General features: G+C 40.4%; 1 protein-coding gene across 1 annotated transcript; it reads right to left on the bottom strand.

The window, feature by feature from the left end:
• Window positions 1–4,900: 4,900 nt before the first annotated feature.
• LOC140651471 (tetraspanin-3-like) lies at window positions 4,901–5,722 on the bottom strand. The gene has a single exon (XM_072860944.1). It carries the CDS (start codon window positions 5,720–5,722, stop codon window positions 4,901–4,903), a length of 822 nt encoding a protein of 273 aa, XP_072717045.1.
• Between the last annotated feature and the right edge of the window lie 8,659 nt (window positions 5,723–14,381).

Genomic DNA, 14,381 nt, shown 5'->3' with positions numbered 1-14,381 from the left:
TCAAATCTTCTTAGGAAGTAACACATAAATCATGGTAAGAAATTAACAGTTTGAAGTCTAATAAAAAGAGGCATACTGACTGCATCTGTTGAATTATCAGAAGCGATATTAGTTGACATGACTTAAAGGATGAAGAGACAGATGACGGGTTTCCTATATGCAAGCCTCTTGGAGGTCTACAGCTACCATCTGAAGCTTCTTTAATTGGAAAGGAACTTTTTTGAAAGAAATCATAAGTCTCACACACAATGACTAGTTTCAGCTTTTTCATCAAATCCAATTCTATGCAGGGCACAAAAGCACTCAGAAGTATATTTCTTACAATTAATCACCTATAGCTGAATTGCAATCTTTTGACTTACTGTTATAGAAGGCTCCACAATAATATCCGTGTACAGTCTCCATGTAAATATGCACACCTATACACATAAATTACATACTGTATATTCAAATATTCTCTCTCTGAAACACACATAGGTGGTTTTGGAAGGTATTTTCTCCAGGAGTACATATAGAAGAGTGACAAAAATTGAAAGGAATACATGAATGGGTTGATTTAAGGATTTATTATTGCTCTTAGGTTCTCTTCAGAGCTACAGCCTCCTGCTTTCATCTTTCATGCCTTAAGCACAAGATTAATCTTTCTTTCTCAAACCAGCAGTATAGTTTTTCAAAAAACTTACTGTTCACTTAGCTTTAGAAAAAATATGGATGTACCTTGTGTTGACTTCTTTAGCTTGTGCGACTTTCTCCTCTTCCAGCATCTCCACATGGATTTAACTATGGGTTCATACAAAATCTGTGCCAGGCAAGTACAGCCATCTTCCTCCGGTTTTAAGGTGTGAAACTGCAAACGTGTGCTCCTGGATAGCTTTACCTGTGTGACCTTTCCTGACAAAATCAAGTTATTCATATGCACAACTGCTTTTAGAGCTGATCCCCTTAGGTATTAAGTCAGTACACGAACTATTTAGCTTTTCCTCTACTGGACAAGATAGATGACATCACTCTTCATTACAAAATAAACTTCCATGGTATATCAGAGCAACATCCAGGCAATTAAACTCATTGCAGGAACTTTCTGTATTCTTCAGTAACACTACATATCTATATGGAAAACCAGGTCATGTTTCCACAGCGATTTACAGTATACAGCAGGCAATAACAGAATGTCTATCTTCTTGAAGATACAGTTATTTTCTTTAAAAAAAATGAAGAAGGTAAAAGGGAGCCCTGAGGATAAAAACTGATTACTGACACCTAAAAATATTAACAACAGATGACATGAAATCTTTCATCTTCAATGCTTCAGATCAACTAAGTGTCAACTTGGCAACTCTCTAGCTTTCAGAAATGTGCTCAGAAAATGTTCCATTGTTTTGAAAGAGCCATTTGGCTCAAGGGACAATCACACACAATGGGATTTCTTCCTGATGTTTGAAGTAGCAGCTGCCAGATATTGGCAAAACCCTTACTGTTGGTGTTGCTCTAAAGAAAATACTCTGTTTAGCAAGAAAAAGGCTTAGCTGTTTCACATAATCTTTTCTAGCTGGTGGAGATCACCCAGCTCAATTTCTAAGAAAAAACACAAAGCATAACACTACAACCTCCTGCTTCATTGCACAGGCAAAAAACCTTACCAGACTATAAAAACTGCAATTTAAATTAAAGAGTAACTTTAAGTGATTTAACACTATCTATGGGAGGTAGTCAGGAACTGAGTCTTCAATCACCTTCTAGCAAAGCCCAGATCTTTCTACTTTTTATTTGTGACACAGAATTTAATTTTAAACTGGAAAGACAATAGACTTGATGAAGGACAACTCATAATTCCAGAATCTGGATTATGTTCTGCTCAGTTAGAGTAAAAACAAGCCATCATTCACAATAAAGGGGTGGGGGAGGGGAGGGTGAGAAAAGGAAGGGGAAAAAAAAAAAAGACAACTCCTTCTAGGAAAAAAAGACAGAAAGAAGACAGAAAAAGACAGACAGAAAGACCAATGGGCACACAGAAAGACAAAAGAGAAACAGCATAATTTCAACATGCTCACCATCTGGAAAGGTGAAGGAGTCAGAAAGCAGCAATCAATTTCAAAACGGCCACGTCGTAAAGCTGCAGCCAGCGCTCTCTGCCAAGTTTGGTAGTTCAGTCCAAGAGAGGCGTACCAGAAAGAGGTTGTTAAAGGGCTGCAGTGATGACTTTTACCTTTCAGCATTTAATTTTGCCTTTCTGACTGTTGTCTTCTAAGGAGAAAGACATCACAGTGAAATAACCAAATCACACATGGAATATATGTGTTTCAGTGTACTCTGCAAAACAATAATCACAGAATATATTTCCAGCTTTGCACTGGACATCGGTTTCTCCCCTTCAAACCCAAAGCAATACAATTTTCAGAAATGTTGATTGTAAGTCATCTGCTGTCTGCCTATACAGGTGCTCATTTTTACAGATGATGCAAAACACCTGGAGATCCTTTCAGAATGAAACATGCAATGTATAGGTTGCAATAGTACCCAAGGATTTATGTATAACACAGAAATACACTGCAGTTGCTTAAAAATAACTATTTTTATTTCCAAAGAAGTTACTCCTGTCCAGAAGTAACTATTCAGAATCAAACCGCCCAAGTCAACACAAGCAGAAAGGGGTAATAAATCTAGTGTTTTGTCTAGCGACTCTCCACTAACAACCATTTCTATCTGTAGGAGGTCTGTCTCATGCATCCTCATACTCTCCCCTTTGTTTTTACCAGGTTGAAGATCTGATCTTCCAGAGGTACCTCTAGTATGCAGGGGAAAAAAATAATTCCTGAAAGTAATTTCTTAGTTAACTCCCAGAGATTTCTTTTATTTCATATTTATCTTATGATTTTCTTAGTACAGTAAGAGTAGAGGGAGCCATGCATGACCTGGACTTTTAACAGACTGGAGAGTAGATGAGAACATCCACGTTAGTAATTCTCCTTTTTAACCACCTTGAAATTGCTTCTTTCCACTTAGTAGTGAAAAATATGGGTATTTCCCTTTTTTAAGAGATTCTGCCTCAGAACATGTGAAGGACGTTGTAAGGGATAAGAATTGATCTGAGAAGAAAAATATTGCCCTTAAGAAAGGCAGGTGATAAAAAGGCACTACATCCACTCTACTCTTCCACCTTTCTTTCTTCAACAAACTCAATTTCTTCCTGAGCCAGTTGCTGTCACTTCAGTTTCATTGCATCTTTGTAATGTCATAACAATAACCTTGCATCACAAAACATTTATGTGCCAGGGTACCATAAAGCCATAAAGACCCAATTGCAGTGCTTAACTAGATGAATGCTATTCACTGCCACATGCCTCCTGTGTCAAACAAACTGAAAGACGTATTTCCTTCTATTATGTTACTCAAAGACACAGCTATTTTCCTTTTCTGCTTTGGAATATTCCTTCTTTTTTTGAAGAATTAGTTCTTTATCTAAATCAAGGTCTTTATTTTTTTATGAAGCAGCCCTGCAGTATATTTCATGTTTGATTTCCACAGTTATTAATAAGCCTGCAAGAGCTGACCTATGTCCTCTGATTCCCCCCCCCCCCAATGAAAATCAGTATCTGCTGATTTGGTGTCTGAAATTTGTCGTAAAGTAGCTAATATTCAGTAGGAAATTTAAAGCAGTAATGATTTAGCTAACTATTGCTTCAAGTGGTAAGAGAGTTGCCCAGTCCAGTGGGTTTTTGTGTTTTTTTTCCTTGTTCCCAGTCTGGTAAAGGCTAACATGGTACACTAGTAGGCCCTGGAGATTCCCTACATACACTTACCAAAGGATGCAACCTTTGCAGTTCCCATTCACAGGTCAGTAGTGAGGCTGAGAGCATTCCCTAAACAGACACATACATACAAGCATGCACAACACCACACTGTGCAGTCCAACACAGGTAGAACAGAGCTTTTACCAGCACCTCCCCAAACACCAACAGCACTGACAAACAAGAATATGGATAGCCTATACACTGACTTAGTCCCTTTCAGCGTATGCAGACTGGAGTGAGACCCACAGAAAATGGATAAGAGGATTTAGTAAGAGTACAACGGATTATTTTAAGAAAAAGCAACATATTGTTGTTGTCATTCAAGCATGCATATGACCCTGCATAACTTTTCAGGAAAGGAGAATTGACTCATTCCTTGCTTTGACACAAAATAAATGAATAAATACAGACAGACTTTCTTCTTCCTCTTTAATTTGGGAATTACTCCTGTGCAGCTCCTGAGATAACTATACCTCCTGCTGGATGCCATCTTATTAGTTACTCTGCTGCTGTTAAACATATCTTCTCCATTTAGATTGCACCCTCATGCCACTTCAAAAATTGACATTTATTTTCACTGAAGAATAAGTTAGTTTTGAAACCAGTGTTTGAAGGAGAAAAAGAAAAAAGTGTTAAACTTTAGATAAAGGGCTTTTTTTTTCAGAAATACCAAAGTCTTAAATACAAGTTTGAAGGTGGAGGACTCCGCTTCTTAATTACACTTCAAGATTCTAATACAGTTAAGATTTATTGCAAAAATTCAGGTCATGACCTCACAACATGCTCCTGTGAGCAAGACATACCTCTACCTACTGCTTCCCCCACACTCACAGTAGTTTCATGTTTGCACATGCTGAAGACCCTCCCCTCCCTGCTGTGACTTCCAGCAATGAATTTTTTTCAAATACAGGATGCTTATCAAACAAGAACTGGGGAAAAACTGACCTAATATTGTAACATTAAAGAAGAAAAAAATCCAGCAGTGATCAATTTGTTTGACATGCAAATATATCTTCAAAAAAAGAAGTTTTTGTCCAGTGCAACTGGAGAGTGATACAAAACCAAGGAAATATGCAGCAGGTTCAGCAATGCTGCCAGTGTCTGCAGGCCTAGAAGAAGGTAGATGAGTCCAGAATTCTGAGGTCATGGAAAGGCTGATGCCTCATAAGGATGCCATTGCTGACACCAGCCAACAACTCTAAGAAGCTTAGCACAGTACAGCACCAAAACACATAGAGCATGATGAAACTCAACCAGTCTTCCAGCTTCTTTAGACAGCCTTCCTGAAAAAGCTGTTCCAGATGGCCTAAGTCACCCCTGCAGTGAGAATCCTTCTCCTTACAGCAGCTTTCAGGGACATGAGCTTTTTCATCTGGAAGATGCCAAGAAGCAGCTGTTGCCCCTAGCCAGTCTGTGTAGTTTTGGACCCCACAACACTGCAGCTTCCTCTGTACTGCATCCACAGCCCTGCTGCCAGGACCCCAGGAGTGTGTCCCATTGTACTGATAGACGAGGTAACCCATAGTGCTTTTCAGCTCAGAAGCCATCCAAATAGAGTAGAACTGTGCCAAAACTGCTGAAGACATTTCTAGGCAAAGAAGGACCACCAGCAAGTACATGAGAGCCCCTTGCTGGTAGCGGGAGCTCTTCACAGAAATAGAGACAGCCAAAACTCCAGTAGGTAGCAAGATAAGTGCAGCTGCAACAGCCAGCCAGCCAAGGAGAGAGAAGAAAGACTCCTGAAATAAATATCTGTAGTTCTTGTACATCAGGATCACAAAAACTCCACCACAGGCCAGAGCTGCAGCCATGCCCCAGAAGATGAAGCCTAGGAACCTCAGCAGATATCGAGCAAAGGGTCTGAGCCAGGAGTCCTCACAGCGCCACAAAGATGGCAACAACACCACCACCCCAGCTCTAACCCTCCTCATTCTGCTTGCTCCTAGCAGCCCAAACCCTCACCACCACCATTTAAGAGGCCTCTACCCCACTTACACAGGTGGAGCAGATGACATCTCCACCCAAAAACAGCTTGCAAGGGAGCAACACTGATGAGACTCCCTCAGCACAAAGACTAGGCTAAGCTGCCTCAGCTAACCACATGCTGCTGCTTGTTCAGTGTAGCCTGCAGAAACCAGGAGGGTATGTGCCAAACTCGCTGTCCAGAGGTAATTTACTCTGCTGTCTCTGGAGACATCTGCATTTGAAGGATGAGGACAGCTGGAAAAAGGCTGCACCCTTGCTTTACTACACTCATGTGTTCAAGAGCTAAATGTAAAGAAATAATTAAGGTGGTAGCCAGCAGTGCTAGTTCAGATCACTTAGACTGCCCAAGTGAAAGACATAATCCAACTAATCAACATAATCCAGCAGTAGCCAAGATGGCAATAAATGCACAAATCAGTCATTAAGAAAGGAATAGTTTAACCAGAGCTATTCAATCAGGGATCTCCGTAGGTAACACTCACCTAGACTCATTATCCTTCCCAGTACATTTACCACTCATTAGATTTTATGAGGGGCATAATGATGTTAATAATATTTTGCCCTTTTTTACTCAGCAAGATTTCTGTGTAGATAGCTTCAATTACCCCAGACACCTGGATGAGAAATTCCTACCATTTCACACTTGTACACCTCAGTTTGCATCACCAGTGATTTGACTGAGTGCTTTAATGACTGAATACAAGCAACAGTAAGAACTGTATTAACTTTTCCTTGTGTGTAAAGAAATTGAATTACACACCAGCTAAATGACTTCACAACAATCCCAAAGGGAGTTAATGCCACTTATCAGCCAGCAGAAGAGCATTATTACTCAAACATGTGATGCAGAAGAGCCAACCAGGGTGGGAAACCTGCATAAGAATTGCCACAGACACCAGGAAGGCAGATCCCAAGGCCAACAGTGATTCTCCAATAAACCTGATGAAGTCCTGTAACATCTCTTCTGTTTCTCAAGATGCAGAGCAGGGCTAATACAACAGGCATACATAAGGGAGAATGCAGAGAAATGATCCTCATTTTCAGAAACCTGAGCACCTGCAGACCCTGCAGAAAATCAGAGTAAGTCAGTGCTCAGATCTCTGGAACCCTGGAAAGGTCTCAGCAAAGCCAATGATCCCACATCTGTCAAACGTTTTACAAGGACCTATTGCTGTTACATATGCTATGCACACACAGATGTTGAGCTGATCCCCATCAAAATGTCTTTCTATGTGGTGTACAAACATGTCATTAAGGCTAATTATTTTGGAATGAGATAAATTGCTTTTATTATTTTTAATCTTGCCATTAACAGTAATTAACATGCAGTGATTAACTTGTTAAATCTTAACCAAATGCTTCTTTCAAAGCTGTTCTAGGATGTGTGTTTTCCTGCAACTGTTCTCTGAAGTCTATGTCTGCTCTCTCTCCTGCTCAGCTTGCTGCTACTCCCAGCCCTCCAGCTGTGTTGTTTTTGCTGCCATTCACTTATTCTCTTGAATGCCTTTTTCTCTGATTTCTATATTCTGCATCAGGGAGAAAGAGGGGAACAGAAAGGATTTCCCCTCACATCTGTACACACACACTGATCTAATGTTTCCACGATGCAGAAGAAATGTATCATAGAAGGGTGAGGAAACATAGCAGAAACATATCAGAAAATACTGTTAGGAGTAACAGCTGCTTATCATTAGTTTGCAAGCTTTGTGAAAAAAGCACATGAACCTGCCTCTTCTCCTTTCTGCCTTCCCCCATGCTTATAAAGCTTAATGAGATATTAAGAACAGAGTTATAACACTACTTACTTTCAGCTTATTCTGCAGTCTCTGAAACAAAGGCTCAAACTGCCTACAGGAGAATTTTACTGCACCTCTTGTTCATTTCAGCCAGTGTAACTGCCATCCCCTCCCTGAATAGAGAGGAGAGAATTTCAATGGTTATTGAAGCCTAGAGGATCTTATCTTTCTAAATATTCCCCAAATATAATAATTTCCCATTTACTTAAATCTGACTCTTTGGACCACTGTGAGGTTTTTCTTATTTTTTTCATATGGCTGTGGGACAGAGACGGAGGGAGAGAGAGAGACATGAAGCAGCTTTTGCAAGTGGAGGGGTTTGTGCTGCCTCAGGCTCTAACCCTTCCACTGGTGCCTTCGTGCTGGCTTAGCCCCGCAGGGAGAGCTGTGAGCCAGCCCACAGGAGCAGGCAGCCATCCGCACACAGCCTCCTCCTGAAGTCCGGACCTTCGTGGCAGTACAAGCGGACAGGAGAACCCACGTGCCTGCCTATCCGCCATGGGAATCACAAGAACCAACAGTAAATGTTGATTGGGAGCCAGTTCCCAGCTAAGAGCTCTCAGTACCCAGTGCCATCTGGGGCGATGGAGCATACTCAGCACCATGCAAGAGGAAATTGCTGCAGTGGGGATTAATATTGGCAGGGCTGTCTAAAACCCCTCGCCGATGTTGTGCTAGGTAATGCATGCACACTCAGAAAAAGAGAGCTTCTGCTCAAAATGTTTGCTCTCTGGTGAGACAAGCAAGACAAAGAAGGACAGGAAAACATAGAACTGGTCCCTGAAGTACCCAAAAGACCTAACTGGCACCCTCAATAGCACTGCGTTTGTGCCAAGTAATTTTACCTGCGTGTGTGGCCAAAAGCTTGAAAAAAGCAATGAGTGGAGATATCCATTAAGAGACTGTAGTGTGACAAAGAGGATATAGGTAAGCAGAATAGGAATGCTCCTTTGTTTTCTTTCTAGTGGTAAACAGCATAACATGATAAATGCCATCCCTGCTTTCTCTGGAGTTGTTTCTGCTTGTGAACTGATGAGTATTGAAATTCAAATGTGGGTGTAACAGATAATACATCTTAGATAAACTACTTTCTGGAATGTTGCTGAAAGTATCATCCTTCAAGTTAATAAAATGCCAACTGTGTATTTTTTGCATTCATTGTTCTAGCAAGCCATGACTGACATTGAATGGCTCTGATGTGCCAGGAAGGTCAAAGAGGTTTGTTCCACGTGGGTCCAGGAGTGGGACCGGAGAGCTGTCAAGTCACCATTGTGGTTGTGCCAATGCAATGTAGGTGGATGACTAGACTCATTTTAAATGACATGGGCTGTCATACAGATTGGTCAGGGAGCACATCTGACCTCTTACTGTAATGGGCAACAATTCAGATCAAGACGGCCAGCTAGTCCATTCAGACTTGTGTGAACAAGAAGAAACCAAGAGGTGACCATGGGATCAGGACACAGTTAGACAAGCCCATCTTCTAATACAAACCTCATATAAAACGAGATGAGATCTCAAAGCCAGACCCTCAGCAACCGCATTCATTGTCACAGTGACACAGAAGAGCCCTAAAACTGCCTCAGAAGAACAGCTGGCATTTCCCCCGTAACCTTTACACATGTGAAGCTGCTGTAGCTGGACCTTTTCGGTGAAGTTAGAGCACTCTGGAAAAGTTTTGGCTTGAAAGTTTAGAACATTTTTTAAAGGTCTTGTTAGATTAAAGCACACCCATAGCATAGGATATGATTTTAAAACCTTACTAAAACACAGAGATTTTTATCAACTTCACCTACCCCAGCTTTTCCATTAAGCTTCCCCCCCACCCCACCCACCCTCCTGACCCCTTCAGCCAGTGGAAGCTGACGTGTGACCGAGCAGGGGTGGCAGATCCCGAAAAAGTGGTAAATGGGTATCGTCAGTATCACTCCTCCCTTTACTGACCCTGACCCTGTCTGCTGGCCCTGGCAGTATATCTTTCGCAAACTAAAGAGACTTCGCACGCAATTTCCAAGTTTCCAAGAAAAGCCCTGGCTGCATGTAAAGTGACAGCAAATAAATAGTAATATTTGGGAAAAAAAAAAAACAAAACAAAAACAAAAAACTTTGATTCTTCTCAATCACATCGTTCAAGCTATGATGGGTAGTCAAAACACTACGCAGCAGGAGTGGGTACCAAGCAGAAAGCTATTTTTAAAAAACCTGAAAGCTGCTAAGTCTATTGGCTCTTTGGGAATAAAACCCATTATCTTATGAGACATGTCATATTACAAGATCACTCTGACAGCCCAAATGCAAAAAGGATGAACAAGCCTGGTTGGACCCAGATCCTACAGTCACTGCCATGCACAACCGGTTGCTGTAGTAACCAAGGCCGGGCGCTGTTGCCTTGCATGAGATTAATACCTCTCATGGAAAGCTTGAAGCAAGCAGAGGAGATATGATTGCCACCTCCTATTCATGGAGAAAATGTATTCTCCACAAGAACTGATTTACCATTGTGCAGGTGTTTCAACTAAAGCCAGTCAGATGTTTACCCCTGGCTCTGTTTGCCTGACCAAAAGTCACCTTTTTTGTAATTGAAGAACCACATCAAATGCTTGCAGGGCTTTTATTTAGTTTTGCTTTTAACATTCCAGGTTTTCATTGGTGTTGAAAATATTGAAAATCAAATGTCAAAAGTTTGGTGTGTTCATGTATTTCCCCCTTTCTTTCCTTTTATGAACTGAAAACAAGAAAAAAACTAAAACCTTTTTATTTGTTTGTTGAGTTTTATTTTTCCCCTCCTGTTTTTGTTTGCCAGTCTGGAATTGTTATAAAATATCTTGGGACTAGGATGAATACAGACTTTCTTCAAAGAAAGAAAAAGAAAAAAAAAAAACCACAAAAACCAAAAGCACTTTACTTTCCATCACTTTGGAATTTCAGAAGTTGGAGAAGATTTTAAAAGACACAGAATCACAAAGAAAAAAGAAATTAAAATGAAAAGGAAACTTCTGTTCTTTTGATAGCCTTCATTTTATTGCAGTTGGTAATAAAAACAGGTTGGAGGAAAAGGTACTTTGTAAGAACTTCAAAAAATGAAGAAAGGACAGAACACTGTGAAATTCAAGTCACCTTGACATTTAAAATATTTCATGACTTTTTTTTTCATTGTTTTCAACCATCACTAACTACAACATTTTTTCATGTGAATGCAGTGTTCTCATTTGTGTTTCATACCATATGCAAGATTTCTGGGCAATTTCTGAAGTTATAAAACAACTTTTAGTATGAAATAGAGGCTCTTTAATCGTTAACTCGTGAAAATAACTAACAGATTTCTCTTTAGGGAGGAAGTCAGAAGTGTCTGAATACATTATCTGGAAGTTAGTAAACTGTGTAAAGACCTGACAAGAAGCTTACGCTTGTCAGAACTTCCCATGAATAAAGTTTCTTCTCTGCTGGGTCTCCTCAGAAAAAGGAATCCTTGTAAGATGCTTTTTCCTCAAGAGAAGTCTTTCATGCAAAATTGGGATGGGCCCCTGCTGGGCCAGCATTCTCCACAGTACTGCCTGTGAAACCTCAGGCAGGCCATGGCAATGCTGCAGGTGACATGTGTGAACTTTCTACTTGTGATCCTTTTGCCCAACAATGCAAATTAATCTAGTTGCACAGCCATAAAGCAGCCATTTGTGAATAAAAATTTGGAAACCTTTGTTTCATATTGATACTATAAAATCTATATACAGCATCCGGGAAAAATCTTTCAAATTAATTTTGTGATAAATCTTGAAATCAGTCCATCTCAGGTTGCTAAATTACTGAGTGCTTTTGCAAATGTTGCCTTTGGCTACTCTGTTTCTCAGAGTATGTAGGCCTTTTAATGCTTTTCGAGCTCAAAAAACTTCAGCCTTAAATCATCAGGATTTATTACAATATGGAAACCTGGATCCCATTGTTGATCTTACAATGTAAATCAGGGCTCAATGTCAGTTTGTTCCTGAGGCCACTTCAGCACAGGTGTATTTTTTCTGAGTGTTATGGTTTCCTGTAACTAGCTACTCAAAACTGAGCTGAAGGGAAGATATCCAGCATGATCACAGGCAAAAAATTCTTGATTAAAGGTTCACTTGAGCAGCAATTTAGGAGGAAAAAAAAAAAAATTATTGTAGCAGTAACAATGTGATGAACATGGGATTACTTCTGAAATATTTGGTCTGGACAGAGAGATTCAGCAATCTCCTTTAAGATGAGAGCATTGGATTACCTTGGTGCAAGCAGCTTGCCGGACCTCTTCAGACCTGTAATGGGAGCTCACCCGAAAGCATGAGATTTGTATAGCTCATGCTTCATGAACTCATCTGCGAAGATGAAGGCTGGCAGGGTGTAGGTTCTTCTGGTGAATAACTGATTCCTTTTTCAGCTCATTGACTGGGGGAAAAAAAATCAATGAAAACATTCATTTTGGGTTAATCTGACAAATGATTAAAAGTTCAGCTTTTCCACCAAGAAAGATATTAGCAAAGAATGTTGTCAGCCTACAAGGCAGCTGAAAATTTAGCCAAGTGGAAGTAAAAGGAGTATTTGATAGAGTCCTTTTCTCTTTTTACTGGCATAGTACTAAGTATATCTATATCACATGTAATGTTCATCTCATACCAGGTTTTATAGTGACTATAGTAGAGAATTTATTTTTATTATCTTTCCTAAGTCATGATAGGAGCATATAAAATGTCGGCTTTGTCAGAATTAGTCTTACAGCACATTTCAAAGAAGTGGAACCAATTTTAATAGGATTTTTATGCATTTCCATTCAGATGAAATGCAGCTTTTCAGAGAAAAAAAAATAATCAAAAACAAAGATATTTGCAATTTATTTCTGTGCTCTATTTCTATCTACAATCTCTCCACCAAACAATTGCCTTCAGGAGGTATTTTGCTTTTAAATATAGATACTGTCACTGACATGGAAAGGGTCTATTAGGTTTAAACTCATAGAAGCATCTAAATGTAAAACAAAAGCACACAAATGAAAATGTATTTGAACATGGAATGTAACAACACATTTAAGGGAGAAAACGTTAATACATTCCACTACCAGGAAAGGTGTCTCTGCTAACTTCCAGACCCAACGAAAAGTAACACAACTTGTCTTTGCCTTGGTAGGAGTTGCTTTCTTTCATGTTGGAGTTTAATGTACTCGTCAAAACTCAATTTTCAAGCCCAATTGCTGGGCATCAGAAGCCTTTTCAGAAACCTCAGTGAGGTTCCATAATGTTGAAGTCCAGCTAGGACTACCAAAAATATCCCAGTACTCCAGAAGCATTTTACTTTCTCCCAGCATCTTGACAGGTGTGGTTATTGTAACCTAAGTGCCTTCTTCAGCACCTTCCAGCAGAACTGGGCTCTGGGACATGCATAGCCTGAGAAAGCCCAAGAGAGACTGTGAGAAGCAGATGACCTGGGAGATGCCGCTTTCTTGTCCGCAGCACAGGTTAGGGCACCTTTTGCGCAGTGCAGATTATGGTCCTGACTGAGTGCTGGCTCCAGCATGAGGATCCATGCCAATATACACTGAGGCACATGAGTATTCCCATTTTCAGCAGTCAGATAAAAATCAGAGGCTCAATGTGGAGCTGAAGGATCAGCAGGTAGAAAAGGATTTGGAGGACAAAGAAAGTGAGTAAGTTTACACAGATTCCATTAAATGTTGCTACCAGTGAAACAGACAGTGATGAAGAGCATAGTTGCTGAATAAGGATAAATCCTACCAAAAATACTCAAAAGAGAAAAAGCATTAACTGATATTTTCTTCTTTTAATCTACTTCCAAAAGTTGTCTGGGGGATGTCTGTAATGAAAAAATAATTTCTGTTTTCCTGATTGGCACTGTGAGAGCAACCACTCAGGACCGAACAGAAAAAGCTCTATAATGTTGGAGGTAATTGTGGTCTTGCTTTCACAGAGAACAAAATGCCACATTATTCAGGACTATCATAAGCTTTCATCCAAAATAAAGCAATTAGGTTTTACCTAAGCTCTCATTCCCCACCACCATCCACTCACCAAACTTGGTGCGATGCAGTGCCCATGTGAATCAGGCAAGGAGGGGGACCCATATTTCATGCTGATAGGGGGGTAACCTTGCAACTGCTTGTACACATTTCTCCTCCATCAATATTCATTCACGGATGGGACATTGGAGAAATCTTGGAATGGCACAGGTATAAGAAGCAATAGAAGTAGAAATCCTTTACTTTGCGGAATTGAATAGCCATTTTGGATAGTTGGTCAGACAAAATAGGTAATTAGGCAAAACAGATAGCTAGGCAAGAAGTTTTTCTCATGGATTCCCATTGTGCGAATTTCAGCAATAATATGAAATTTGAGGCAGAGAACCTTCCACAGATGTCTGCTCTGGTCTGAAATCCTGAATGCGTGGGCCAGGACATTCAAAATGAGGTGTCCACTGAAATTTTACGTTGCTGGAAGCCAGGTGGGCCTCCCCACACACAAATGCAAACATTTGGGAAGTCGCTCCCCATTTAACAGCAGTCCCCAAAGGCTTGGAAGGAGGCAGGACATCTGGAGCAGGACAAAAGCCCTACCCATGCCATCAGGGTTACACTAGCGGTGGAGGTGACCAGGGCAGCAGCTTCAGTTTCTCCACATATCACGCTGACATATTTCTCCAGCACTATGTTCACTTTAGAAACAAATTTATATTTACAGGCCTGTCACCGAGCGGAATACATAAGAAAGGTATTTCAGACACCCGATAACAGCTCCAGTTTTCAGAAAGCATGGGATTCAAAGGGACTGGAGCT

The sequence above is a fragment of the Ciconia boyciana genome, chromosome 4, assembly GCF_034638445.1.
Source record: "Ciconia boyciana chromosome 4, ASM3463844v1, whole genome shotgun sequence".
NCBI lineage: Eukaryota > Metazoa > Chordata > Aves > Ciconiiformes > Ciconiidae > Ciconia > Ciconia boyciana.
This window is presented reverse-complemented; position numbering and strand designations above follow the sequence as displayed.

Bases quoted from the DNA above. Each gene is read 5' to 3' on its own strand.
- LOC140651471 (XM_072860944.1), bottom strand. From the start codon at position 5,722: ATGAGGAGGGTTAGAGCTGGGGTGGTGGTGTTGTTGCCATCTTTGTGG.